The sequence below is a fragment of the Lactuca sativa genome, chromosome 4 (genome assembly GCF_002870075.4).
Source record: "Lactuca sativa cultivar Salinas chromosome 4, Lsat_Salinas_v11, whole genome shotgun sequence".
Lineage (NCBI taxonomy): Eukaryota > Viridiplantae > Streptophyta > Magnoliopsida > Asterales > Asteraceae > Lactuca > Lactuca sativa.
The window spans coordinates 262,404,743-262,421,635 of NC_056626.2; the positions used below are offsets into that span (position 1 = coordinate 262,404,743).

A 16,893-nucleotide genomic window follows, 5' to 3' on the forward strand; every position below is an offset into this window, starting at 1 on the left:
TGGAGATAAGCGGACTCGAACCGCTGACATCCGCCGCAGGGTAAACCACCGCCTCTCAGGTCAAAATTATATCCTAGGTTGTGATGATCAGGATCCTACATAAGATCATTTTTGGGTTTGCACGATCGGGATCAGGAACCTAAGATCCCAAAAAATAAAATATAATTTTTAATCATGAAAAATATTTCAAACATTTAATTTTTCGTTTAAAAGTTATAAAAACTTTAAAATATTAGTCATAAGTCACAACACAAAATGATAACGGTAAATTGATAAAGGGTAAAAAACATAAAATGGTAAAAAAAAATCATTTGCAAAAAATAATAATAAAGGTAGCATCGATCGGATCTTGATCCTACGATCTTACCTGCAATGCTAACCCAAATACGATCCGGATCGTTTTTCAAACCTATGATCTTACAATCCTACGAACAGGATCGCGATTTTGACAACTATGATTATACCCATCATATAGAAGTTTTCAATGCATATTAGTAACAAATAAATGAAAATATAGACATATTCATAAACCAATATAAAAGCAGATTGTAGATCATAACATATTAATGTAAGAAAAGCATAAACATTCGACTGACTGAATCTGGAAACTTTAAAAATGTTTGATATAGAAATTAAAAACAAAATACAAGTTTTACAGTTTTGTTATGAAACAAGAATATATACAATCCTCTTCCCCATTTTTAACTTAAAAGAAAACGGCACGAAGTTTTTTCTTCATTCAGAGGCGTGTTCAGATCTCACTTTTTCATAAAGACGATAAATTAAGGTGGATCTTGACATCTGAATCTCCCTCCCCAAAACAGAAATCACATCCTTCACAGAGATGGTTCGTGGTACGCTACTACCATTCTGACCCAACTCTTGATTCCTCATTGATTTCCTTACTGGACCTGTTACACAAGAAATAGCAAACCACTTTCATTTCCTCTTATTAGAAGTACAACATTGTACTTTGATTGCAACCTCATTCAAATACAAAAGCAATTTTCACTTATCCTTTTTTTTGAAACTATTAACACTTGTTTTTAATCAAATAAAACTTGCAAGTGTTTAATTGGTCTGTGTGAACAAATCAAAGAAAACACGTTTGCATTTAACCCTAAAAGGAAACAGAACACTAACCAGGAGTAGGAGTAGCAGTTGTAACACCAGAGCTCCTCTCGGTATCCGCATTATCTTTAGAATTTGACATGGGCTTGGGACCAACATCAACACTTGGCTGAGAGTGAGAAGTAGATGACGCCACGTCAGCACCGCCGCCTTCGCGTTTCTGGCGGGCCTGCTCAGCCATTAGTTGCCATTTTGACAGCATGTCATCTCCGCCAACAGCCGCCCGTGCTGCCACATTGGCAGCCGTGGTTCGCATCTTATCATCTTCCTCTTTGTTTGCCTTCACATTTATATATATAAACATTCTTTTTTTCTCTTAAAAAAAAAATGAAAATGTTTAAAATCAAAAACCATTTCTTCTGTCTGATACCTTAGATTTTCCACGACCATCTTCACCATCAATTCCACCACCATCAGGCTGCATTTACACAAGGATTAAATAATGTCATAAAAAAGGTAATAAAACTACTATTCATTTTTGATAAAACACAACTGTTTTAGAAAAGTAACCAACTATTTGTTTTTATAGAATAAACTATTTACAGTTGATGATTTAAAGTTGGAAAGTAAAGGGGTGTGACTTGCCTCATCTGCTCTTTGGAGTTTTTCTGCATCAGCTTGCTTTTTTTCTAATTCTTCTCGGACTTTTTGATTCATGGACATGATTTGTTGTCTCACATCTGAGGTTATAACTGTCCGATGTCTTGGCTTCTCAATATCAACCCTCTGGAATTTAATCATTCACATTTTTAATAATTTCTACTACCTCCATCCCAAAAATGAGACTTTTTAACCTCAAATACTTGAAACTTGAAAAGAAATATATAATATTATTTTGTACAAAAAATTCAGTAACCATGTATAAATTTATAGAACAGAGCATTTCTGAAAGAAAAAATCATTCAAAGCTCATGTGTTTGGTTGGTAGAAATTGGAACGGAGTTAAACAATAAAAACTAAATAATATTTAAATATATATATATATATATATATATATATATATATATATATATATATATATATATAAACACAAAATACTAACCTGTTTTGAAAGTCTGATGAGGTTGCTAATCAATCCACGCATTCTTTCCTCAACACACTAGATAACAAGTTGCATAAGAACAGTTAAATGCAGAAAATAGCAAATTATTTGATTTATTTGTTTAATGTAGCATTCCATTTCCATTTTCTCCAGTTAAATCATTGAACTTTGAAAAAACTACCAACTATAGCAATGTCATCCATTTTACAAAACAATTTTCATAGCCATAATTGGTAGATTTTTCAAGTATCATATCCTGATAAGAAAAAAAAAGATTGATAGATTTTTCAGGGTACACAACGCCTTAAAAAGAAAAAATTGGAAGTACAATAGTTTTTTATATTGGCAGTTTCAGTCCCTAGACTTTTCGGGTTTTAAAGTTTGGCCACAAGACTTTCGTATATTGCCATATTTGGTGTCTATACTTTCATATACTGCCATGTTTCGCCCCGAGACTTTTTATGTTTCACACTTTATATTGGCAGTTTTAGTACCTACCCTTTTTGGGTTTCAAACTTTGGCCACAAGACTTCCGTATATTTGCATAATTGCTCCCTAAACTTTTGTATGAAGCTACCTTACTAGTTATAACTTAAGATAAAGTGAAGCTCACCAGTGACAAGCACCTCTCCACATCATTGCCTCTGTTCTTTACACCACATTTTGCCACTGTAAAAAAACGTTTAAAGAAACCCTTAAACTGTAAGTTACATCCATTCAGATTATATGTACACATGGATTACTTTATATAAACAAAAAGTAAAAGTCTTAACTGATTTCTGCTAATTTCTTCTGGAGTGGAATTTTCTGCAAAATCAACCTTTCTTCTTCTTCTTGAACGACCTTTCGTGAAGCTTCTGAAACTCTACTGTCTTCTTTGGAGCCAGAAAATAGCTGTTCTTCCTCTTCCTGAGAAACCACAGCATCACAAAACAGTGAACTGAGCTAACTTATTGCTTTTCTTGAAGGGATAAATCATAAATAAAAGAAATACCAATGTAGTTTCTTATATTTGTTTACTATAGCATCCTAATTTCAATTCCTCCTATTACAACATTGTACATTGAAAATTTTAACAAACGTCTTCCAAATAAAAAAGCAATTTTCATGGATTTTTCAAAATACAATGTTCTAATAAGCAAAAATTGAAAGTACAACGTTAATTACTAGATTTTTCAGACTGCAGTGTCATAATAAGAAATGATAAAAATAAAAGCAAAATGTTAAATGAAAATACATTGCTATTTCAAGCATTTAGCACTTTGATGAAGCATAATGTGATTGAAGAAAACATAACATATTACATACCCTGAGATTGACTCCACTGACAGCAGTGACATCATTAAGTTGCTCAATACTTTGGTCCGAAAATGCTCCCGACACTTTTTGCTTCTTACTGGAAAAAATAAAAATAAAAATATACGTAAAAGGGTAAGAGCAAAATTAAAATTATGGCTTGAATGTTTAGACTAGAAAAGAAACCTTATTGTAGAAACAGGTGCTTCCAATGGTTTTTTCTGGCCAACAGATGGCTTTTTAGGGGGAGTCTTTGCATTGCTATTTCCAGCAGCTGCTAATGAAGGATTTCCAGCAGACTGCATCCAAGAGCTTAACAATCAACAATTTGTTTTGATCCACTACTCATAAAATGAAGAGATAAAAAAGAAGGGCTAAATTCAAGAAATAGCAATAGCACTATACTTTCATTTTTTCCATTACAGCATTGTAAACAAAAATTCTTATCTACTTTGAGAAATTAATGATTTATAACATTGTACTTTTAAAAGTTTCTCTTATTAACATTATATTTTAAAAACTCTACCTACTTATACCAATGAAAATTTCTTAGTATTTCAATAAACAAATCAACTGAAGTATGTTGCTATTTCTTACATTCCATTATCATGTTTAGCTGCATATAAGAATGTACAGAATCGCTAACACATGTTCAATTTGCATAAATAGGAATCTGGATTGAATTAAACTGGTAAATCAAGTTTTTGGTATTCCAAAAAAAAAGTGTGATATTATTACCGCATTCTGGCGTTCAAGCTGTGCTGTGATGGACATAGGCTCAGGCTTACTCATAGGAGTTGAGAAACCAGGCCTTGAAGAAGCCATCATCTCAAAACTATCATCCTTTGAAGACCCTGCAATTCCACCACCTTGTTCAATCTGACCCTGAGAAAATGAAGATTGCCCTTGTTGTGGTGGTTTATGTTGTTGTTGATCACTAATCTGATCCACAGGTTCTGGTTTCACATAAGCCATTGTTGACAACATTTGATCTTTATGCATTGATGATTGCCAGTGGCCTAAATGCATTCTCTTCATGTCATTAAACGCATTTTGACTCATTGGATTCCCAATTCCTCCTACCTGATGATGAACTGGACCTTGCCTCATTTGTAAATCATGGCTTTGTGGTTTAAAAGATTGTGAGGTCATATTCATATTTGGACTAGACCCTGGGTGAAAGTTTCCACTAGGGTTTCCATAATTTGGAAAAGGAGGTTGTGGAAACTGCATATGTTGTTGTTGTTGTTTCACAAGTCCTTGTACTGGAAATGGTTGCTGCTCCCTATCTGGCTTACTAGCATTATGGATAGATGCATCTGATTGGTGTTCCAACAATCTTGACTTTTGAGCATTGTTATCCATTGGTAGACTGCTTGATTCAGCTGATTGATGGATAGATGAAGGTGGAACATATGGAGATGGCTTTTGAATATTATGTTTACCAGAAAGCTGAAAAGCGGGATAGATTTTGTGAAGTTAGTTAAAGGGTGTATGAATATGAAGAAAGTGTTTTCAAGAAAAAGTGAAACACATCAAAAAAAGATGATGAAAGTGTTTTCAACCTGCCCTTGCCCTTGTTGCAACTTATAGACAGCCATCTTAAGCATATGATCACCTACAAGACTACGCATGTGCCTGACAAATTCTTCTTTGTTAATGTTATTGTTCTGGGAGAAAGTAAAAACGTAACAATTCAGCTTATAGAATGTTAGAAACTATAACAAAAGAAAAAGAAAATAGCACAAAATCATACCCTTAATCGAACATATAGACCTTGGAGTTGCATAGCCCTGTCTTTATCAAGTTGTGGTTCTATAACAGGAAGCAGTAGAGCAAATGGCACCTGCTTTCCAGATGGCCGATTCATTGCATTAGCTGCTTGACCAGTTGCAGACATTGCTTGCTGTTGTTGCTGATTTCCCATTCTATGCATCCTTTGCAATTGGGATTCATTTTCTGGGTTCCTTGCTATATTTGGCTCTTGAGAATTGACAGGATTCTTTTCAGTATTCTGTGCATTCATGGTTTGAGACATATGAACATTATGTTGATCATCTTGAGGTCTGCTAGGTTCTGATTGGCTAAGATTCATTTCTCGTGAGGTATCATTTGGTGGATGTTGGGTCTCAGAACCAGAACCAGATCCATGTCGATTTGCTTCCATGGTAGATGATTGCTGCTCATGTATCTGTGGCTTAACTTCCTCTTCGTTAGAGTAACTGGTGTTTCCTTCACGGTTGGCAGATTGCCACTGTTGAAACAACTGGCTTGGAGTATGATTCGTTCCTTGAGATAAAGCTGCAATAGTGATAGATACTTGAGTTTCACAGATAGCTGAATGTTGGTGAATGTTGGTGGGAGTAAAAAGGGTATGGAAACATAAAGGCAGAAAAAAGCAATGAATTGGAAGGATTACAATCAATCGAGAGGTAACATCATATAAGACAACTTTGAAGGTAATGGAGGTCGGCCATGTCATTTACCGCTAAGAATCACTTGAATATACCACATTTGAGACCTAATTTTAAGCAATTGTACGGATTCATATATTGGGGGTTTTCCAAACTCAATTGAAGTTGAAAAGTAGCTCGTTTGACATACAAACTGAATGAAAGTGTATCTCTGTCTAGATTTGAAAAGAAAGAGTATATAAGAAATAAGAACGGTTAAAGAATCGTGAAATACCTCCGCCTGCATCTGTAGTAGTGGGAGTCTGAGATGTTGAAGTATTGTCCCCTTCAATATCCCTGTTTAGGGCAGCAGTAAACGCCTCAACGTCTGCCCCTGAATGCATTGTTTCATCCTGAGAAAATAAAATTGCCATATACATAAACATATACAACAAAGATTTAGCACCATTTAGGATATAGGAATCAAAACAAACACACGCAAAGAAGGTATATGCATATAACCTCGTCTTCTTCGAGGAACTTCATTATAGAAGGATCCATCAGATGAAAAATCAGGTATGTGTATAGAGGCGACGAGATGTGTACATGTGAGTTATGAAATTGTATGTGTATTCAGTTATGGAAAACTCCGGTGATGAACTTTGGCTCCGATCAGAACGAAACAGCACGAGAAATTGAAACAGATGAGTTATATCTTCGATCTATATATAAGCCGAAACACGAGCTGGACTGCATTTCTAGGCCCATATCTACAACCTTCATTAGTGGCTATTGAAAGCCCATTTGAAAGCCACATGGATTTTATATTGTAACACAAGGTTTAAAAAAAAAAAAAAAAAAAAAACTTGATTTACCCTCATTTTTATGTCTATTAATGTCCGATATTTGAGAAGCTTTTGTCATATATGCATTTTATTAGGTTAACCTTTACATACAGGGCTAGTCCAGACAGTGGGCAACCCGGGCGACCGTCCAGGGCCCACGTCTCTAGGGGTCCAAAATTTCTTGGCTATGTAGTGTATATATATAAAAAAAATTATTACCTAAATGATTTTTCGGGCCTAAAGTTGGTTCAAACTCAAACTAGCTCAAAAGAAAAACAATTTGGCTTGCTTGTTATTGCTAATTGAATGCGTTTATAATAAAGAATAAATGATATATTTTTTTGAATCTTTATCATATTTGTCTGTAACGGACCATTTTTTTCTTTTCGCCCTGGGCCCCAAATACGTTTGGACCAGCCCTGCTTACATAGTGGTTACTAAGGCTACGTTAGAGTCGTATGTGATTGTTAGAGCCCATTCATTCCTTTTAAAAAGGTTCCACCATTTCCTTTTCTTCAAACGATCTTCAGAGGGATTAACAACAACGTCTTCAAGAAAGTTGAGATCCAATGGAAGTTCACAATGGAAGAACACGGACTTAATCAGATGTTGATGTGGTGATGTATGTCCATTTTGGATTTCAAGACATTAGACAATCCCTGAGGAAGATTTTTGGTTTGCCATAAATTCTAAGTAAAGATGATGTAATTTCTCTTTACCAACCTTAATTTCGACATAATGATACCTTGTTTTGTAGGATGCTGAATCTTATTGTCGTTTTTTGTAACATTCCGTAAATAAATAAATAAAATAAAATAAATAAATAAATAAATAAATAATAGTAATAATAATAATAATAATAATAATAATAATAATAATAATAATAATAATAAATATTAAGCCCTAAAACCCTGAGATATATTTTATATTTTATTTTATTTTAGCCCTAAATCGTATTAATTAGCAGGGCGTACACCTTGGGGTGTTAGAAGTTATATTTTCTGGTATAGAGAAACGAAATTATAAATGCGGACTTGAAACGTAAAAAAATTTGTAGAGGATGGGCTAAAGGGTGAATTCTGGATTTAAATTGAAAAAAAAAAAAAAAAAAAAAAAAAAAAAAAAAAAAAATTTATAGAGGATGAGATTAAAGTTTCAAATGAAAACATGGGACTTAAACACGTGTCTTCCCTCGTCATTTGATGTATGCCCCCCAAACCATAACCCTAAATCGCATCCTAGCCACCACTCTTATACCTCTATTCCTCCTGTCGCCATTGCCACCTTATCACCGCCTTGCACCATCAGGCAGCTCGTCGTTGTTTCCTCCATCGACGACTACAGGAACCGCAAGCCGGCGTCGTAACAGTGGGAGATCGGAGGAGCTGAAGGCTTGAGATATCAGTTGCTGCCATCTTTAGTCGGGTTTGCGCACTTTCCCTCTTCTCCGATTCGTGTTCCGAACAACCATTGTTACTCCTACTGCCGACAAAGACGAAGGCTGTAAACGACCGAAAGTTTTAAGTTGTTGCATCTGTTATCGGTAGGGATAAACCACGACTCACCCTCCTCAACTTCTTTTTTGTTAAACCACAGTCTACCCGACGAATACCGCCGCCGTCGCCGCTCGTTCGGATCTTCTCCCATTGCTTCGGTCGTCGTACCACCCCTTCCCCCCGATGAGGGCTGTTGTGGATGCATTGTGTATGTGTCTCGCGTGTGTGTGTATTTCAGTGTTGATGCCCGTTGTGGACGTGTTGTTGGTCGAAAAATCAAGTAGAAAGACCACCATGGCAACCAAACATGGTGGTTGCCGCCTGTGCTACTCTTTCTGCCGCCACCAGCCACCGTGTGTGGTTGTGTGTTTGTGTGTGTGTGAAATGGTGTTTAAGTGTGTGTTATTTCAGTTGAATGTAGTTTTCGAGTGTTGCTTGACCGGAAACTAAAGAAAAACCACCACCACCACCTGCCACCACCGACCATTGTTTTTGGTGGTTGTATTGGGATTTTTCCTTGTTCTTTTGGTGCTAGTGTGTGTGTGTGTGTGTGTTGTAAGAAATTGTATGTGTATTGGATTGTTGGAATTATTACTCAAACCGTCGTCGTGTGCGGGTGGCTGCTGCCTCCTACCGCCATAGGACCGCCGCCAACCACCACTGCCCGAGGTGACAGTGGGTGGTGCCCAATGTATTAATTATATATTTATTTAATTAGATAATCACTTCACTTTAGGAGTTGGAAACCATAATTAGGGTTTAGAAAACCTTAGTATCAAGAAACCCTAAATTTGTAGTTGGTCGGGACCCGCTTTAAAACTATTAATTAAACCTAAAATAATACTTAATAATTCTCCACAATTAACTTGATGCAACATTGGACTTAATGGATTAAGTCCTTAATAGGTTAAGTGAGGAACACTAACCCTAATTATCATTTTATGTAAAAACCCTAGAATTGAGGAGCTCTATTTTGGGCAATAATCGGGCGCATACTTGGGCTTTTGATTGGATTATTATTTCACCCGAGAAGACTAAGTCGAACCTTAATTATTTCACCCGAGAACAACTAAGTCGAACCTTAAGTTCTCTTACTTAACCCTAATCATCATTTCATGTGAGGTGGTCACTGTTGCAAGTGATTATAACATGTGATCGGGTATTGACTCAAGTAGCTTCCTGTAGGTGATTGGAAGTGAGTTGAAGCTGAAAGAGTTCTTCGTTGCTTCAGTGGATATCTACGCACATATCGAGGTGAGTTTCGCCTCACTGTACCTATGGGTCAAAGGCATCAATGTCGGCCCACTAGTTTTGGTTATCTGCTAGTAGTGGGATGCCTTAGGGATTGTATATATTCATGTAGGATAAACTGAGGACTCTTGATCTAGGATCTCTTACATGTTCCTTGTTTGGTTGTGGTTCTAGAGTAGGATCACCTGTCCGGGTGACTATCTCACCTTTGAGTATATACGGTCATGCACTCTTTGGATTGTTGATATTAAGTATGATTCTATGTTGTAGTGATATGTTATATATGTGTTCTAGTATTGAGTATGTTGCTATGTTGTAGTGATCTGTTAGATCTTTGTTCTGGTATTGAGTATTATGCTGTAGTGATTTGTTAGATCTGTGTTATGGTATCGAGTATGTTGTTATGTTGTAGTGATCAGTTAGATATGTCTCCTGGTATTGAGTATGTTGCTTTGTGGTAATAACATGTAGAATTGTATGTTACTTGTGCTTGTTGGTTATCATCTATGGAGTGCCCTTAGGGACTGTTAATGGTCATGTAGGATAGCTTGAGAACTCTTGGTCTAGGCTCCCTTGCTTGTTCCTTGTTTGGTCGTGGCTCTAGAGTAGGACCATCTGTTTGGGTGGTTATCTCACTCTAGGCAGTTATAGCAGTCCAAAATCAAATATCGGTCAAGGGCCGATATTTGGGATATTGGTTATCGCAGTGGGATTTCGGTGGGATATCGGTATTTTTATATCATGCATAATTAATATATATATATATATATATAAACATAAAACATATATAAAAGTAATATAAAAAGTCAAAATTCAAAACTGTCAATGTTTGAAACATAATATTACGTAAGCCATGGAATCTTCCTCTAAGTCCACATCAACCAAGGCATCCAATTATTTTATCTAGATCATCCACAACAACTCTAATCTCATCATCATCATTTAAGAATTATGTACTTAACACATCAACATGATCAAACCTATAGAAACTAGCAAGTTAACACTTAATTATGTAACAATTAACATAACAATAAGATCGATTAATACTTAAAACATGAGTCTATGACCTAAAACTAACAATTAAGTACTTAACATAATAGCAGGTCCAACTAAGTTAAGTCCATAAGACTTAAGGCCATGACTTAACACTAAAAAAAGCAAGTAAAATTACTTACCGATATCCCACCCGGAAATCGCCTGGAAATATCGATAAATATCACCGATATTTGCGGTCCGATATTTGGACCGATATTTGACACCGCTATTTTAAAAAGTACTGATAACCGATATCCCACCTGGAAATCACCTGGAAATCGCCGATATTAACTGCTTAGATCTCACTTATGGTTACTCATGGTTACACATTCTATGGGGGTTAGCTGGTAGTGGGATTGTATGTTGTGAGAGGATTAGTAGGTTGTAGTGAGCTGTATGATTGTTGTTTGCCTGTATTATGTGTCTACTTGATCTTGATTGTTATATGTCGACATATTGAGTTTGGTTGGGTTGAGGCGGTCCTACTTTATACAGTAGGACAAGATACTCGGTGTGGGCCGACTGTAAGTCGTAGGCATGAAGGCTCAGGAGGAGTGGCAGAGTTGAGGCGGTAGGCCAACAAACCCTGGGTATTCCAATATGATGGTTGATTGGACCCGACATATTGGTATTCCAGCCCGAGGTTGATTGGGCCAATATGCTTATGATATGAGGGTATTCCATCTCGAGGATGATTGGACCCATCGTGGACATGCCTGGTATTCCAGCCCGAGACTGATTGGGCCAAGCATGAGTATTTGTGTTTATGCTTGTTTTGTGTGGTGCTATTTTGGGGGAAACTCACTAATCTTTGTGCTTACAGTTTTGTTTATGGTTTCAGGCTCTTCAGATGATCATAGTGGTAAGGCGAAGGCGTGACCGTACACATCCTTGGTTTTACAGCAGATTGTATCTTAGGAAAATCTGATTTTCAAATAATGTTTGAGAACACTATTTTTGTAAACATTTTATTAGTAAAAGGATTGTTTTGAAAAGTTTAAATTTGTTGAAAATTTCGGGACCTTACAAGTTAGTATCAGAGCCTTGGTTTGAGTGAATTGGAGGAATACTCGTGTGAATCCAGTCTCAAACTAAGGAACAATATTGAAAAAAAACAATTTTCAAATGGTTTCCAAAATAATCAAGGAGGATGAGATGTGTACAATCATTCGGAGTCAGTAAGTAGGCCCCAAATTACCATACTATTATTTGAGATTATATTATGTTATGTTAGAATAGCATGCTAGTGATAGGATAGGGAACCTCGGGAATCGCATGATAGAATTGTCTGATATTTGATGCCTTATATCTTATAGAATACCTTATTGATTGTGGTATGACTCTTTCGTGTGTGAACTGACTATTGAGTGAATGTGCTAAGTCACATACTGCATGGGTTAAACGGTCTTAGGGTGGGGGATTTGGTCCGCTGTGTAGCTCTTGTTTGAGTCCAACCGTTTTATGATTGAATCCTTTAACCTAAGATTGTTTAAGTTGTGTAGTATGTGATAGTGTTTGTGCAATAGTTATTTGGCACCAATGGAGGGTCATGTGGCAGTTGATGGTAGGATGAGTTATGTGGGGTCAACTGGCCAGTCGCGATATGGGTAGCTTTCGTCTAGGAAGTGATGATAGACTTCATGAGTATGCTAGAGTGCAATATATTGTTAGGATTGTTGTGATGTTCATCTAATACAACTATGGGTAGGTGTGGAAGGTAGTATGGGCCCGTACTACTGAAAGCATTGGACCCGTACGCGTAGCAGGGAAGTCACAACCCCTAGGGTTTTGTTGGGAATTGGTTCCCCTGGTGTTATATGTGTTTTGTCTAATATCTTCCTGGTTTATTTTTAGTATGGCGATCACAATACGATATGAGGATGGATTCGGATCAGGATCAGGAGCAGATGCCTAGGATGGGCCAGCATTGACCGAGAACCATGTTAGGGAGATCATTTGTGAGGAGGTTGTTTCTTTTGTCCGAGGGCAGATACCATAGATGGTTGAATTTATCAAGGTCGTGATGATGGAGTACTTTGATGACCAATATGCTACTTTGATGACCGATATGCTACTTTGATGGAGTACTTTGATGAGCGATATGCTACGCTTTCTGAGGTTGTTGTTGCTACAGCCACCACGGCTATTGTTGCCATTAGAGCATGAGGAGAGAAAGAGAGAGAGAGAGAGAGAGAGAGAGAGAGAGATTTCCAGTATCGGGACTTCGATCGTACGAAGCTCCCAGAGTTTGATGGGGTCTCAAACTCGATCATGGCGATGAGATGGTTGTCTGATGTGAAGGGTTGTTTCTTCATGTGTTCTTGTCCGGATGACCAGAAGGTCAATTGCGCCCTGAACCTTCTCACGTTAGAGGCAAGGGATTGGTGGAGACTAGACTAGTTCTTATACTCCTAAACAGAGGGTCGCGATGACTTGGGAACAGTTCTTGGAGATGTTTCGTGTAAGTTATGTTCCCCTGGTAAAGAGGGAGAGATTGGCCTAGGATTACCTAGATCTGAGACAGACGACCAAGTCGGCGATGGAGATCACCAAGATGTTCACTGAGAGGGCCTTGTTCGGTCATGAGTTCGCAGCTTCAGAGCAGGCTTAGATGACTTGGTATCTAAGCATGCTCAACACGGATATCCAATAGTTCGTGTCCATCCATCGCTATGGTTCTCTTACTGAGCTTCAGGATGTTGCGAGGAGGTGAGAAATTGAGATAGAGACCCAGGTGAGGGAGCAGTGTCAGGCTCCAGATCAGTCCCAAACTGCAGCAAAGCAGTTCAAGTCCACAGGCCAGAGTTCAGGACCAGTTGGAGGGAGGCGCAGATATGTTACATGTCACCGGTGTGGCGAGGAGGGTCATTTTGGAAAAGATTGCAGGCAGAGTGTGCGATCTTGTTTTCATTGCGGTCAGGAAGGCCACATCAGGGCTCATTGCCCGCTTCTCAGTGAGGTGTTGGATCTTACGCCCTTAGCTTGGCAGTTACCTGAAGGTCTTCAGGGGACCGTCGGGGTCCCGAGGACCGAGATTTGAGTTGGTAGTTCTTTATTTAGCAATTGTGGTAGTATTTGGTATTTATCTATCATTTATGTTTGTATTTCAAGGTTCAGTTGTAATTTTGGATGATCAGTTAAACGAAATTATCTTATTCAACTTTGTTTCAATTGATATCTTGTTATTTATGGATTAATTATCTTTGTCCTCGATTGTATACGTATTGGAAGTTGTGAATATTGTGTGAACTCAGATTCTACCATGTATCAGGATATCATCGATTGGGATCAAGTAATAGAGTTCGGGTTAGTCGGAGTATCGAAGGACTATGAAGTTCTTAGTCTCTATCATATTTCAAGTGTGGGAGAGCGGAACCTTGCAGCAGGAAGACTCTTAGCCAAGATTCGTGTGACAACCCGGAATTTTCTCGTACAATCTCTAAAGTCAAACACTTCAATTAAAATTCAATTACATTTTTTATAACTGTTAGCCAATTTAAATTCCGTTTAAGTGTTTTTAGTATTTATTCTTCAAACGAACGAAGGAAAGGAAGTATCGTCTCAGATCTTGAAGTAGCAAACCCACCCACTGCACCCTAATAAAGAGTTCATGGCCAAACTTTTGGAGTTTGGGCCGTAAACTCTTATGTGACCGTGAACTCATGCCTTAGGTATGAGTTTACTCCTCAAACTTTTCATTTCTCACTTCCACCCTCAAGTTTACTCCCCATTCTCTCTCAACTATCATCCTGTTCTTCACCCGATCTTCCGAAAACATAAGTATTTCTGTAACGTCCCAAAATTCAAGACTAAAAATTTCTTTTATAAAACATTACTTAGAACATAATTGTCAATCCATAACATAATCAGAGTATTAATTTCCAAAACATATGTTCGTTATCGGAGTAAGACATCCCAGGCTGTCTAATCTATGGTGTGTGCCATGCGATCACCCCGAGCTCTTCCCTCCGCTACCGGAAGTACCTGAAACCAAAACTGAAAACCGTAAGCACGAAGCTTAGTAAGTTCCCCAACCTACCACATACCATGCATAACCACATACTGCACATACTAGGCCACGCCCGCTATTCTGGGCCTCGCCCCCTACCTCGGCCTCGCCCGCTACAACGACCCCACCGCTCTAGGCCCCGCCTGGTGTAATAGCCCGGATCTCCAGGTATCTTTTATGCTTATATTTTTGGAGTTTTATGAGGGGACTCGGTGAGTTGGAGCTCAAACTCACCGAGTAGGATCGCGGTTCAGGACGCGGGTTCGCGCCCGGACTCGACGAGTCCGAGGAATGGACTCGGCGAGTCCTCGCTATTTAATGAAACCCTAAATTCCCGGTCCTAAGACCTATTTAACGGACCTTATGGCCCTTCATTACTGCTACCCTTATCTTGAGAGCACCAAAGCAGCTGAGGGATTCGTGTGAGTGAGATAAGAGGCTATTGTTCACCTAATTTGTGTGTTTTTGCAAGAAAGGAAGAGGAAAGTCAAGCTAGAGGAGTTGGGGAGCTTGGATCTTCTTTCATTTCATCAGAGGAGGCTTCTTGAGGTATCATTCAGAGCTTATTTCCGTATTTTTGTTGATTTGGTCAAATCTAGGGTTTCTTCATGCCTTATTTGCTTTGTATTGGAAGTGTGAGAGGTCCCATGGGGATATGGTGCTTAGATCTGGACCTTAGCAGGTCCAGAGAGTCCCTAATGTCATGCTTTATGCCCTCTCTTTTGAGTTAGAGGCTAGGGTTGCCATTTTAGAGGTTATTTCTCCAAAAAGAGCCTTGTAGGTGTGTTATGAGCACCAAGATATAGACTTTACGTGGTGAATAAGCTTAGGAGGGCCAGATCTATGAGTGGATGGTGCGGATCTGACCTCAGAAGCTAGTTTGAATAGATGCATGGCATGGACTCGCCGAGTCTGAAGAACAGACTCGGCGAGTAGCATGAAGATTGTCCTTGACCACTCAGTGAGTGGTCCAGCCGAGTTATGAGTTGACTCAGTGAGTCAGGGAGAGATAGCGAGGGTTGACAGGTGGACTGAGTCGAGCTGGGACTCGCCGAGTTGTCCTTAAGACTCGGCGAGTTGAGTCGTGGTGGCCCCGCAATTCATGCCGGGTGGAACCCGTCGAGTAAGGGGTGTACTCGACGTGTCAAAAAGGGAATCCTAGAGAGTTGGTGAATACGTATAGACTCGCCGAGTCGCCCTAGTGCACTCGCCGAGTCCGGTCAAAGTTGACCGTTGACCGTTGACCAGTGTTGACTTGAGAGGGGTAGTCAACCTTAGTGGTAAAAGTGTTAATTAGAGACATCTGATGTTATAGGAGGATTATAGCTCGGAGGATCGAGCACGAGTGATTTCCAGGATTCGCGAGTTATCGAGATACACGAGGTGAGTCTTCTCACTATATTTTACCTTGAGTAGGTAATCAGAGTTATGTGTCAGAGTATGTGTATGTTATGTGTATGCTATGTGTTGTACTGCATGATGTCTATGTGATTGATGTTGTGCATGTTTATAGAGTTGGAACCGGAAGGTTCCCAGAATTAGAACCAGCGGGTTCACAGAGCTTGGGTGCACGGACCCATAGAGTTATAGCCTCGAGTGGCTAATATATGTTTATGTGGTATTTTGGGGAACTCACTAAGCTTTGTGCTTACAGTGTTAGTGTTGTTGTTTCAGGTACTAGCACCGTGGGAAGGCGCCGGCTTGATCTGTACACACGCATGGGATTTTTGATATATATGTGATCTTGGGATTTTGTATGATGTGAATTGGGATTTAAACTTAATGTTTTTATGAAAATTAAATGAGAAATGTTTTAAAATTTGCGAAAAAATTATTTTGAAATTCACGGTGTTACAAGTTGGTATCAGAGCCTTGGTTTGAGGGATTCGAGTACACCTTCGGGCATATTTGAACTCAAACTGAGGATTTGAGAAGTATTTTCAAAAAGAGTAAAAGATTTTGAAAAGAAACATAGAGCAGAGTTGTGTGTACGATCAGTCCGCGCCCGAACGGTGATTTCCCAAAATACCCTCATGTTATGTGCTATTGATATTGATATGATGTATCCGCATGCTAGAGTAGACTAGGTATTCCTATTAGGACTAGAGTGGCCTGATTTGTGATGCCTTAGCCTAGGAAGAGGTGAGTTGCTATGAGATGCTTGAGAGTGAGTAGGTAGCAGCGAGGGGCTTGTGAGAGATCTATTAGAAAGTGATCTACGCATGATAGAGTACTTGGAATTTGGGATCCGAAGAGGAGGACTTGGGATGTATTCTGATACGGTGTGGACAGTAGTATTGGGCCCGTACTACTGAAAACACCAGAGCGGTGTACAGCCCAAGTAAGAATCTTTGGAATACCAAGGGTCAAGGAGGAATGAGTTGTCGAGTGTGAG

At 38.7% G+C, this 16,893-nt stretch overlaps 1 protein-coding gene across 1 annotated transcript; it reads right to left on the reverse strand.

Annotated features, from left to right (window-relative positions):
- Window positions 1-502: 502 nt before the first annotated feature.
- On the reverse strand, window positions 503-6,565 carry LOC111886967 (transcription initiation factor TFIID subunit 4b). The gene is made up of 14 exons (XM_052770567.1): window positions 6,385-6,565; window positions 6,158-6,275; window positions 5,226-5,770; window positions 5,035-5,139; window positions 4,208-4,921; window positions 3,656-3,768; window positions 3,482-3,569; window positions 2,947-3,082; window positions 2,787-2,842; window positions 2,174-2,230; window positions 1,717-1,857; window positions 1,502-1,549; window positions 1,144-1,411; window positions 503-911 (listed from the first exon to the last, which is right to left on the reverse strand). Exons 1-14 carry the CDS (start codon window positions 6,421-6,423, stop codon window positions 736-738), a joined length of 2,604 nt encoding a protein of 867 aa, XP_052626527.1. The 5' UTR covers window positions 6,424-6,565; the 3' UTR covers window positions 503-735.
- Window positions 6,566-16,893: the final 10,328 nt, after the last annotated feature.

Coding starts and splice junctions, on each gene's coding strand:
- LOC111886967 (XM_052770567.1), bottom strand. CDS start 6,423: ATGGATCCTTCTATAATGAAGTTCCTCGAAGAAGACGAG. Junction 5,771..6,157: donor TACTACAGATGCAGGCGGAG/GTATTTCACGAT, acceptor TCACTATTGCAG/CTTTATCTCAAGGAACGAAT. Junction 3,570..3,655: donor GCACCTGTTTCTACAATAAG/GTTTCTTTTCTA, acceptor TATTTTTTCCAG/TAAGAAGCAAAAAGTGTCGG.